This window comes from Panulirus ornatus, chromosome 6 (assembly GCF_036320965.1).
Source record: "Panulirus ornatus isolate Po-2019 chromosome 6, ASM3632096v1, whole genome shotgun sequence".
NCBI lineage: Eukaryota > Metazoa > Arthropoda > Malacostraca > Decapoda > Palinuridae > Panulirus > Panulirus ornatus.
This window is the reverse complement of record NC_092229.1, coordinates 15,857,918-15,870,499: the sequence shown is the minus strand read 5'-3', so window position 1 is coordinate 15,870,499 and position 12,582 is coordinate 15,857,918. Positions and strand designations below refer to the sequence as shown.

General features: G+C 41.5%; 1 protein-coding gene across 10 annotated transcripts in view; it reads right to left on the bottom strand.

The window, feature by feature from the left end:
- LOC139749089 (uncharacterized) overlaps positions 1 to 12,582 on the bottom strand; it is a 364,613-nt gene that overhangs the window by 237,715 nt on the left and 114,316 nt on the right. For 5 of the 10 annotated variants that reach the window (XR_011712885.1, XM_071662627.1, XM_071662634.1 and 2 more), the window contains 2 exons: positions 6,963 to 7,215; positions 6,780 to 6,832 (listed from right to left, as the gene is read on the bottom strand). Coding sequence is in view for 9 of the 10 variants with exons in the window: in XM_071662627.1 (XP_071518728.1) it covers positions 6,780 to 6,832; positions 6,963 to 7,215 (306 nt within the window). In the remaining variant the exon portion in view is untranslated. Of the gene's footprint in view, positions 1 to 6,779; positions 6,845 to 6,962; positions 7,216 to 12,582 lie in introns of all 10 variants that reach the window. The other 5 variants (XM_071662633.1, XM_071662629.1, XM_071662635.1 and 2 more) reach the window with 1 other exon arrangement.

The following is a 12,582-nucleotide window of genomic DNA, read 5'->3' as shown; positions in this document are numbered from 1 at the left end:
TTATACCTCTGTAATTTGAGCACTCACTCTTATCCCCTTTGCCTTTGTACAATGGCACTATGCACGCATTCCGCCAATCCTCAGGCACCTCACCGTGAGTCATTTTTTTTTTTTTTCATACTTTCTCGCTGTCTCCCGCGTTTGCGAGGTAGCGCAAGGAAACAGATGAAAGAAATGGCCCAACCCCCCCCCCCCCATACACATGTACATACACACGTCCACACACGCAAATATACATACCTACACAGCTTTCCATGGTTTACCCCAGACGCTTCACATGCCTTGCTTCAATCCACTGACAGCACGTCAACCCCTGTATACCACATGACTCCAATTCACTCTATTTCTTGCCCTCCTTTCACCCTCCTGCATGTTCAGGCCCCGATCACACAAAATCTTTTTCACTCCATCTTTCCACCTCCAATTTGGTCTCCCTCTTCTCCTCGTTCCCTCCACCTCCGACACATATATCCTCTTGGTCAATCTCTCCTCACTCATTCTCTCCATGTGCCCAAACCATTTCAAAACACCCTCTTCTGCTCTCTCAACCACGCTCTTTTTATTTCCACACATCTCTCTTACCCTTACGTTACTTACTCGATCAAACCACCTCACACCACACATTGTCCTCAAACATCTCATTTCCAGCACATCCATCCTCCTGCGCACATCTCTATCCATAGCCCACGCCTCGCAACCATACAACATTGTTGGAACCACTATTCCCTCAAACATACCCATTTTTGCTTTCCGAGATAGTGTTCTCGACTTCCACACATTTTTCAAGGCTCCCAAAATTTTCGCCCCCTCCCCCACCCTATGATCCACTTCCGCTTCCATGGTTCCATCCGCTGACAGATCCACTCCCAGATATCTAAAACACTTCACTTCCTCCAGTTTTTCTCCATTCAAACTCACCTCCCAATTGACTTGACCCTCACCCCTACTGTACCTAATAACCTTGCTCTTATTCACATTTACTCTCAACTTTCTTCTTCCACACACTTTACCAAACTCAGTCACCAGCTTCTGCAGTTTCTCACATGAATCAGCCACCAGCGCTGTATCATCAGCGAACAACAACTGACTCACTTCCCAAGCTCTCTCATCCCCAACAGACTTCATACTTGCCCCTCTTTCCAGGACTCTTGCATTTACCTCCCTTACAACCCCATCCATAAACAAATTAAACAACCATGGAGACATCACACACCCCTGCCGCAAACCTACATTCACTGAGAACCAATCACTTTCCTCTCTTCCTACACGTACACATGCCTTACATCCTCGATAAAAACTTTTCACTGCTTCTAACAACTTGCCTCCCACACCATATATTCTTAATACCTTCCACAGAGCATCTCTATCAACTCTATCATATGCCTTGCCGTGAGTCATACATATATTAAATAACCTTACCAACCAGTCAACAATACAGTCACCCCCTTTTTTAATAAATTCCACTGCAATACCATCCAAACCTGCTGCCTTGCCGGCTTTCATCTTACGCAAAGCTTTTACTATCTCTTCTCTGTTTACCAAATCATTCTCCCTAACCCTCTCATTTCACATACCACCTCGACAAAAACACCCTATATGTGCTACTCTATCATCAAGCACATTCAACAAAACCTCAAAATACTCACTCCATCTCCTTCTCACATCACCACTACTTGCTATCACCTCCCCATTAGCCCCCTCCACTGAAGTTCCAATTTGTTGTTCCCTTGTCTTATGCACTTTATTTACCTCCTTCCAAAACATCTTTTTATTCTCTCTAAAATTTAATGATACCCTCTCAACCCAACTCTCATTTGCCCTCTTTTTCACCTCTCGCACCTTTCTCTTGACATCCTGCCTCTTTCTTTTATACATCTCCCACTCATTTGCATTATTTCCCTGCAAAAATCATCCAAATGCCTCTCTCTTCTCTCTCACTAATAATCTTACTTCTTCATCCCATCACTCACTACCCTTTCTAATCTGCCCACCTCCCACACTTCTCATGCCACAAGCATCTTTTGTGCAAGCCATCACTGCTTCCCTAAATACATCCCATTCCTCCCCCACTCCCCTTACATCCTTTGTTTTCACCTTTTTCCATTCTGTACTCAGTCTCTCCCGGTACTTCCTCACACAAGTCTCCTTCCCAAGCTCAATTACTCTCACCACTCTATTCACCCCAACATTTCCTCTTCTTTTCTGAAAACCTCTACAAATCTTCACCTTCACCTCCACAAGATAATGATCAGACATCCCTCCAGTTGCACCTCTCAGCACATTAACATCCAAAAGTCTCCCTTTCGTGCGCCTATCAATTAACACGTAATCCAATAATGCTCTCTGGCCATCTCTCCTACTTACATACGTATACTTATGTATATCTCTCTTTTTAAACCAGGTATTCCCAATCACCAGTCCTTTTTCAGCACACAAATCTACAAGTTCTTAACCATTTGCACTTACAACACTGAACACCCCACGTACACCAATTATTCCCTCAACTGACACATTACTCAACTTTTGCATTCAAATCACCCATCACTATAACCTGGTCTCGTGCATCAAAACTACTAACACACTCATTCAGCTGCTCCAAAAACACTTGCCTCTCATGATCTTTCTTCTCATGCCCAGGTGCATATGCACCAATAATCACCCATCTCTCTCCATCAACTTTCAGTTTTACCCATAACAATCTAGAGTTTGCTTTCTTACACTCTATCACATACTCCCACAACTCCTGTTTCAGGAGTACTGCTACTCCTTCCCTTGCTCTTGTCCTCTCACTAACCCCTGACTTTACTCCCAAGACATTCCCAAACCACTCTTCCCCTTTACCCTTGAACTTCGTTTCACTCAGAGCCAAAACATCCAGGTTCCTTTCCTCAAACATACTACCTATCTCTCCTTTTTTCACATCTTGGTTACATCCACACACATTTAGACACCCCAGTCTGAGCCTTCAAGGAGGATGAGCACTCCCCGCATTACTCCTTCTTCTGTTTCCCCTTTTAGAAAGTTAAAATGCAAGGAGGGGAGGGTTTCCAGCCCCCCCGCTCCCGTCCCCTTTAGTCGCCTTCTACGACACGTGAGGAATGCATGGGAAGTATTCCTTTTCCCCTATATTTATATGTATATATGAATACATACATGTGTATATATGTCTGTGTATGTACATGTGTACACTGATATGTATATGTATATGTGAATGTATGGGTGTTTATGTACATACATGTGTATGTTGATGGGTTGGGCCATTCCTTGTGTTTCCTTGCGCTACCTTGCTGATGTGGTAGACGGCGATAAGTTTATTGTATAGTATATATATATATATATATGACAAATTGAGACCGAGTACAAATGAATGTGGCCCTTTTTGTCAGTTTTCTTGGTGCTACCTCGCTGAAGCAGGGGTAGCACCGCTGTTTCCTGTGGGGCAGGGTAGCGCCAGGAATGGACGAAGGCAAGCAGGTATGAATATGTACATGTGTATATATAGATGTCTGTGTATATGTATGTATACGAGTATATGTTATGTATATGTATACGTATGTATATATGCATTTATAAATATTTTTTTTCTTTTTTGCTTTGTCGCTGTCTCCCGCGTTTGCGAGGTAGCGCAAGGAAACAGACGAAAGAAATGGCCCAACCCACCCCATACACATGTATATACATACACGTCCACACACGCAAATATACATACCTATACATCTCAATGTACACATATATATACACACACAGACATACATATATACCCATGCACACAATTCACACTCTGCCTTTATTCATTCCCATCGCCACCTCGCCACACATGGAATACAATCCCCCTCCACCCTCATGTGTGCGGGGTAGCGCTAGGAAAAGACAACAAAGGCCTCATTCGTTCGCACTCAGTCTCTAGCTGTCATGCAATAATGCCCGAAACCACAGCTCCCTTTCCACATCCAGGCCCCACACAGCTTTCCATGGTTTACCCCAGACACTTCACATGCCCTGATTCAATCCACTGACAGCACGTCAACCCCGGTATACCACATCGATCCAAATATATACATATATACATATATAGTCTTAAAAGCACCTTCTCAAATTTTCATCATCTATAAAAAGGGGAGAATGAAGTCTATGTTGATAAATGATTGAGGTGGGTCTGAAAAACAAAAATCAAAAAATTAAGTCTTAAAAACACCTAAAATTGAAGTCGATGTTTATAAATGATGAATCAGTGTCCTAAAATCTATTTAATAGCATTCTTCAATGGCTGGTAAAAACAAATAAACTTCCCCCAACATGTAAAAGATGCAAAGATCTTGGGCACAAAGAAGAATGTTTGGAAAGGGAGGTAAAAATTGGTATGTTTAATGGCACTGTAGTCATACAGGTGTTGCATGAGATGCTACAAGTAGGTCAAAGACAAAAATGAAGAAAGGAAGGTGGATGAGATGGAAATGAAATGTCTTGTGGAAAATATGTGATGAAATGAATAAGAAATGACAGGGTAAAAGAAAGGAATGGTAGTATGAGGAGTATACAGGAAAAAGCCAAGTGTGTGTGCTGAAATGGTTTTGACATGGGGTAAGGATGACTAAGAGGGTGTATACATCAGAAGTAGCGGGAACAAGGAAAAGGGAAAAAACCAAGGAGGTGGATGGTGGAAGTTCTGAGAGGTCCAGGTTCCTGAATACACCGGAAGATGCAAGCCACATTGAGAATGGAGCAAATTAGTGTTAAGTGTTGTACATAGGACAATTGAACCAGGGTATATGAAGCAGTCAAGGTAAACCACAGAAAGGTTGGTGTACCGAACACGATACCTAGAAACAGGATTTGAGCGAATTAGGCCACTTTGTGTGCCTGTTCTTACTAATGCAAAAATATGATAGGGTTAAGCATTGAACTTTCCGCAGAGTTTAACACTGCTGAAGGATAAGGCAAATGAAAAATGTAGAGCAGTCAGCATGATATAACCATTTCCAATCAAAAAGCCTTTTAACAACAATTTCAAGACCTGAATCAAAGTTTCCTATACACAAAAAATTTTGAAAACCATGCTTTAAACGTTCTACATTACAACTGTATTTCTAAACCTTTAGTCTGTAGTTCAATTACCCTCAAGACAAGGTCAAAGTAAATGTTAATTGTCAAATTACTACCATAAAAACTTTTCTCAGGTCATTCATATCTAGTCAATTCACTACCATAAAAAACTATTCTCAGGTCATTCATATCATTCAACATTTACACTACCTTTCATAACACCTGACTTTGAAAATCAAAGTATAACCTCATTCAACGTAACCTCATTCAACATTTACACTTCCTTTCATAACACCTGACTTTGAAAATCAAAGTATAACCGAATTCAACGTAACATTTCATATAAAGTCTCCTTGGATAACAGACATCAGATTTTTCAATATGTACTTTTCAACTTCAAATATCTTTAAAAAATCAAAGGTTAAATTCATCCAAAACCAGTTTATCCCATAATACATCTTGCGTTTTGTTAACATTGCGCCTTTTTGCATTTTTCTCAAAATTCACAATAATGTTTTCATTTCTGAGCAAATGTTAAAAAAAATATATGTAAATAAACAGAAAAACAGGTAAAGGTAAGAGATGTCTGTGACCTTAAAAATTGCTCTGTCACGCATCAGTAATATAAGACTCCCTTGCTTGATCACTTAGGTTTAAGGAAATCACTTGATCTTCAAGTATTTCAGAAATTTCAAAGTATTCTTCTCTTCCTTTACAAACTTCCTCTGGACTTGTACACCTCATTCATCACAAAAGTACCATTCTTTCATGTGATGAACAAGAGGTACAAATAAATGTTTTTATACAAGTTTCACTAAATTAATGTAAATATATCAGTTTCTGCAATATGCAAAGATCTCCATATGTGAAATTAAGTTACAGCTTTGGTGCAAAGAATTTGACCCTAGAAGGACAAAATATATCACTCTGTTCTCACATATAAATATGTTTGCTACTTATAAAGGCTTCTCCCTCATTTTGGCAAAGCATGAAAAAATAGCTATTCTCAGTATATACTTGTAACTGTAGATCCAGCAAACCCAAAACATAAGTATGCAACAATAGTGTACACATAAACAAATTATCAAAAAATATATAACAATGCAAGATTCCATAGTTCGTACTTAGTATGTTAATGTTAGAGATTTCATTTAACACCTTACACCACAATCCAAAACTATAATAAAGATAAAACATTTTTCATAAAACTTGTATTTTTTCATCAGTTTCAGTGAAAGTCACAGGAGCAATGCAAGGTATTAATTAAAAAAATTCAATAAAGCCAACGAACTCCCATTTCCCTACCAATTTTATGTCTCATTCCTTGAGTCAGTCTAGCACAAGTACAATTCCCAGAACATAACAATCGTTATGATCATTTGATAAGCTTTGAGAGAGAACAGGAATGTGTTCAAAACATCAGATAATAGTTGTTCCTGGAATATCACTTACTCATAATGGAGGTTAAATTTCAAAACTGTCAGCAACACACACTTTAATGTAACTAAAACAATGGCAAGTTATCAAAAGCAAGCATAATTACCATCCACGTCTTTTGATAAGTAACAATGACCAGTTGAAATGGGATGAAGACCACCAAAATACTAGTTGGCTTTCGCCAATCCAATGCATTTTCGAGTAATTAATGGCTAACACTGGAAGGCAACACTATGGAAAGTGACTGCAACTGGAAGGTGTAAATTCGACTGCAGAAAATCTTTAAAAGGAATACTTACCGGAGGAGGTGGGAGCTCGCCCTCACTACTGCCTCGCTGGTATCCACTGCGGTCTGAAAGAATTTCAACAGAAAATACATTCAACATACACAAGGCAATTAACAAAGTCCCTATGGAAAGAAATAATTTTTCTGTATAAATTGGCTGCATCAAATAGTTTACAATACATAATTATATACTTACTGTCACTCTGCCAGGGATCAGGGCGACCATCCCAACCACCGTCAGCCCAGCTGCTTCCTAGATCTCCTCCACGGCTACCTCCCATTGCAGAGCGACCCCAAGATTCACTACCACCACCTCGCCAACTGCTTCCTCCCTGGGATCTGTAACTATCAGCATTGCGTCGCCAATTGCTACCATCTGTACCCTGATACCCACTGCTTCCAAAGCTATCTTGACTGTTTTCATTCTTCAACATGTCACTTGCACGTTCCTGCCAAAAGTAAAAATAGAAACTATACTTATTTCTTCTCAAAATGTTACTACCACATTCTAAAAAAGAAAAAAAAAATGAGAACAGTATTTTTATCTATTCTATTCATTACACTTATTTTATCATCTATTTTGCTTTGTCACTGTCGCCTGCATTTGCAAGGTAGCACAAGGAAACAGACAAAAGAAATGGCCCAACCCATCCCCATACACATATATATACATACACATCCACACACGCAAATATACATACCTATACATCTTAATGCACACATATATATACACTTTCTTTTTTCTTTCATACTATTCGCCATTTCCCGCATTAGCGAGGTAGCGTTGAGAACAGAGGACTGGGCCCTTGAGGGAATATCCTCACCTGGGCCCCTTCTCTGTTCCCTCTTTTGGAAAATTAAAAAAAAAAAGTGAGAGGGGAGGATTTCCAGCCCCCCGCTCCCTCCCCTTTTAGTCGCCTTCTACGACACGCAGGGAATACGTGGGAAGTATTCTTTCTCCCCATATGGTAATAAAAAGTGTGTTGAGAAAGCAGAAGAGAGTGTGCTGAAATGATTTGGCCACATGGAGAGAATGAGCGAAGAAAGGTTGACAAAGAGGATATGAGCATCAGAAGTGAAGGGATCAAGGACATATACAGACATATACATATATACACATGCACACAATTCACACTGTCTGCCTTTATTCATTCTCATCGCCACCTCGCCACACATGGAATAACATCCCCCTCCCCCACCATGTGTGCGAGGTAGCACTATGAAAAGACAACAAAGTCCTCATTCATTCACACTCAGTCTCCAGCTGTCATGCAATAATGCCCAAAACCACAGCTCCCCCTCCACATCCAGGCCCCACACAACTTTCCATGGTTTAACCAAACGCTTCACATGCCTTGATTCAATCCATTGACAGCACGTCGACCACGGTATACCACATCGATCCAATTCACTCTATTCCTTGCCCACCTTTCACCCTCCTGCATGTTCAGGCCCCGATCACTCAAAATCTTTTTCACTCCATCTTTCCACCTCCAATTTGGTCTCCCACTTCTCCTCATTCCTTCCACCTCCGACACATATATCCTCTTGGTCAATCTTTCCTCATTCATTCTCTCCATGTGCCCAAACAATTTCAAAACATCCTCTTCTGCTCTCTCAACCACACTCTTCTTATTTCCACACATATCTCTTAACCTTACATTACTTACTCGATCAAACCACCTCACACCACACATTGTCCTCAAACATCTCATTTCCAGCACATCCACCCTCCTGCGCACAACTCTATCCATAGCCCACGCCTCGCAACCATACAACATTGTTGGAACCACTATTCCTTCAAACATACCCATTTTTGCTTTCCGAGATAATGTTCTTGACTTCCACACATTCTTCAACGCTCCCAGGATTTTTGCCCCCTCCCCCACCCTATGACTCGCTTCTGCTTCCATGGTTCCATAGGCTGCTAGATCCACTCCCAGATATCTAAAACACTTTACTTCCTCCAGTTTTTCTCCACTCAAACTTACCTCCCAAGTGACTTGACCCTCAACCCTACTGTACCTAATATCCTAAACTTATACTTTTTTTTTTTTTTTTCATAGTCGCTGTCTCCCGCGTTTGCGAGGTAGCGCAGGGAAACAGACGAAAGAAATGGCCCAACCCACCCCCATACACATGTATATACATACACGTCCACACATGCAAATATACATACCTACAAAGCTTTCCACGGTTTACCCCAGACGCTTCACATGCCCTGATTCAATCCACTGACAGCACGTCAACCCCGGTATACCACATCGATCCAATTCACTCTATTCCTTGCCCTCCTTTCACCCTCCTGCATGTTCAGGCCCCAATCACACAAAATCTTTTTCACTCCATCTTTCCACCTCCAATTTGGTCTCCCACTTCTCGTTCCATCCACCTCCGACACATATATCCTCTTGGTCAATCTTTCCTCACTCATTCTCTCCATGTATCCAAACCATTTCAAAACACCCTCTTCTGCTCTCTCAACCACGGTCTTTTCATTACCACACATCTCTCTTACCCTTACGTTACTTACTCGATCAAACCACCTCACACCACACATTGTCCTCAAACATCTCATTTCCAGCACATCCATCCTCCTGCGCACAACTCTATCCATAGCCCATGTCTCGCAACCATACAACATTGTTGGAACCACTATTCCTTCAAACATACCTATTTTTGCTTTCCGAGATAATGTTCTCGACTTCCACACATTCTTCAAGGCTCCCAGGATTTTCGCCCCCTCCCCCACCCTATGATCCACTTCTGCTTCCATGGTTCCATCCGCTGCCAGACCCACTCCCAGATATCTAAAACACTTTAACTTTACTTCCTCCAGTTTTTCTCCATTCAAACTTACCTCCCAATTGACTTGACCCTCAACCCTACTGTACCTAATTACCTTGCTCTTATTCACATTTACTCTTAACTTTCTTCTTTCACACACTTTACCAAACTCAGTCACCACCTTCTGCAGTTTCTCACATGAATCAGCCACCAGCGCTGTATCATCAGCGAACAACAACTGACTCACTTCCCAAGCTCTCTCATCCACAACAGACTTCATACTTGCCCCTCTTTCCAAAACTCTTGCATTCACCTCCCTAACAACCCCATCCATTAACAAATTAAACAACCATGGAGACATCACACACCCCTGCCGCAAACCTACATTCACTGAGAACCAATCACTTTCCTCTCTACATACACATGCCTTACATCCTCGATAAAAACTTTTCACTGCTTCTAACGACTTGCCTCCCACACCATATATTCTAAATACCTTCCACACAGCATCTCTATCAACTCTATCATACGCCTTCTCCAGATCCATGAGTTTTACATACATTAAATATCCTTACCAACCAGTCAATAATACAGTCACCCCCTTTTTTAATAAATTCCACTTATACTGAGTTTGGTAAAGTGTGTGGAAGAAGAAAGTTAAGAGTAAATATGAATAAGAGCAAGGTTATTAGGTACAGTAGGGTTGAGGGTCAAGTCAATTGGGAGGTGAGTTTGAATGGAGAAAAACTGGAGGAAGTGAAGTGTTTTAGATATCTGGGAGTGGATCTGGCAGCGGATGGAACCATGGAAGCGGAAGTGGATCATAGGGTGGGGGAGGGGGCGAAAATTCTGGGAGCCTTGAAGAATGTGTGGAAGTCGAGAACATTATCTCGGAAAGCAAAAATAGGTATGTTTGAAGGCATAGTGGTTCCAACAATGTTGTATGGTTGCGAGGCATGGGCTATGGATAGAGTTGTGCGCAGGAGGATGGATGTGCTGGAAATGAGATGTTTGAGGACAATGTGTGGTGTGAGGTGGTTTGATCGAGTAAGTAACGTAAGGGTAAGAGAGATGTGTGGAAATAAAAAGAGCGTGGTTGAGAGAGCAGAAGATGGTGTTTTGAAATGGTTTGGGCACATGGAGAGAATGAGTGAGGAAAGATTGACCAAGAGGATATATGTGTCGGAGGTGGAGGGAACGAGGAGAAGAGGGAGACCAAATTGGAGGTGGAAGGATGGAGTGAAAAAGATTTTGTGTGATCGGGGCCTGAACATGCAGGAGGGTGAAAGGAGGGCAAGGAATAGAGAGAATTGGAGCGATGTGGTATATCGGGGTTGACGTGCTGTCAGTGGATTGAATCAATTCATGTGAAGCGTCTGGGGTAAACCATGGAAAGCTGTGTAGGTATGTATTTGCGTGTGTGGACGTATGTATATACATGTGTATGGGGGTGGGTTGGGCCATTTCTTTCGTCTGTTCCCTTGCGCTACCTCGCAAACATGGGAGAGGAAAAAAAAAAAAAAAAAAAAAAAAAAAAAAAAAACTTATACTTATAATAAACAAATAAAAAATACTTGGTCGCTGTATCCCATGTTAGCGAGGTAGTGCAAGGAAACAAATGAAAGAATGGCCCAACCCACCCAAATGCACATTTATAATACATACATGTCCACACACCCACATATACATACCTATACATTTGAACATATACATATATATACATACAGACATATATACATATATACACGTTTGGCAGATTGGCGGAATGCGTGCATAGTGCCATTGTACAAAGGCAAAGGGGATAAGAGTGAGTGCTCAAATTACAGAGGTATAAGTTTGTTGAGTATTCCTGGTAAATTATATGGGAGGGTATTGATTGAGAGGGTGAAGGCATGTACAGAGCATCAGATTGGGGAAGAGAGGTGTGGTTTCAGAAGTGGTAGAGGATGTGTGGATCAGGTGTTTGCTTTGAAGAATGTATGTGAGAAATACTTAGAAAAGCAAATGGATTTGTATGTAGCATTTATGGATCTGGAGAAGGCATATGATAGAGTTGATAGAGATGCTCTGTGGAAGGTATTAAGAATATATGGTGTGGGAGGAAAGTTGTTAGAAGCAGTGAAAAGTTTTTATCAAGGATGTAAGGCATGTGTACGTGTAGGAAGAGAGGAAAGTGATTGGTTCTCAGTGAATGTAGGTTTGCGGCAGGGGTGTGTGATGTCTCCATGGTTGTTTAATTTGTTTATGGATGGGGTTGTTAGGGAGGTAAAGGCAAGAGTTTTGGAAAGAGGGGCAAGTATGAAGTCTGTTGGGGATGAGAGAGCTTGGGAAGTGAGTCAGTTCTTGTTCGCTGATGATACAGCGCTGGTGGCTGATTCATGTGAGAAACTGCAGAAGCTGGTGACTGAGTTTGGTAAAGTGTGTGGAAGAAGAAAGTTAAGAGTAAATGTGAATAAGAGCAAGGTTATTAGGTACAGTAGGGTTGAGGGTCAAGTCAATTGGGAGGTGAGTTTGAATGGAGAAAAACTGGAGGAAGTGAAGTGTTTTAGATATCTGGGAGTGGATCTGGCAGCGGATGGAACCATGGAAGCGGAAGTGGATCATAGGGTGGGGGAGGGGGCGAAAATTCTGGGGGCCTTGAAGAATGTGTGGAAGTCGAGAACATTATCTCGGAAAGCAAAAATGGGTATGTTTGAAGGAATAGTGGTTCCAACAATGTTGTATGGTTGCGAGGCGTGGGCTATGGATAGAGTTGTGCGCAGGAGGATGGATGTGCTGGAAATGAGATGTTTGAGGACAATGTGTGGTGTGAGGTGGTTTGATCGAGTGAGTAACGTAAGGGTAAGAGAGATGTGTGGAAATAAAAAGAGCGTGGTTGAGAGAGCAGAAGAGGGTGTTTTGAAGTGGTTTGGGCACATGGAGAGAATGAGTGAGGAAAGATTGACCAAGAGGATATATGTGTCGGAGGTGGAGGGAACGAGGAGAAGAGGGAGACCAAATTGTAGGTGGAAAGATGGAGTGAAAAAGAT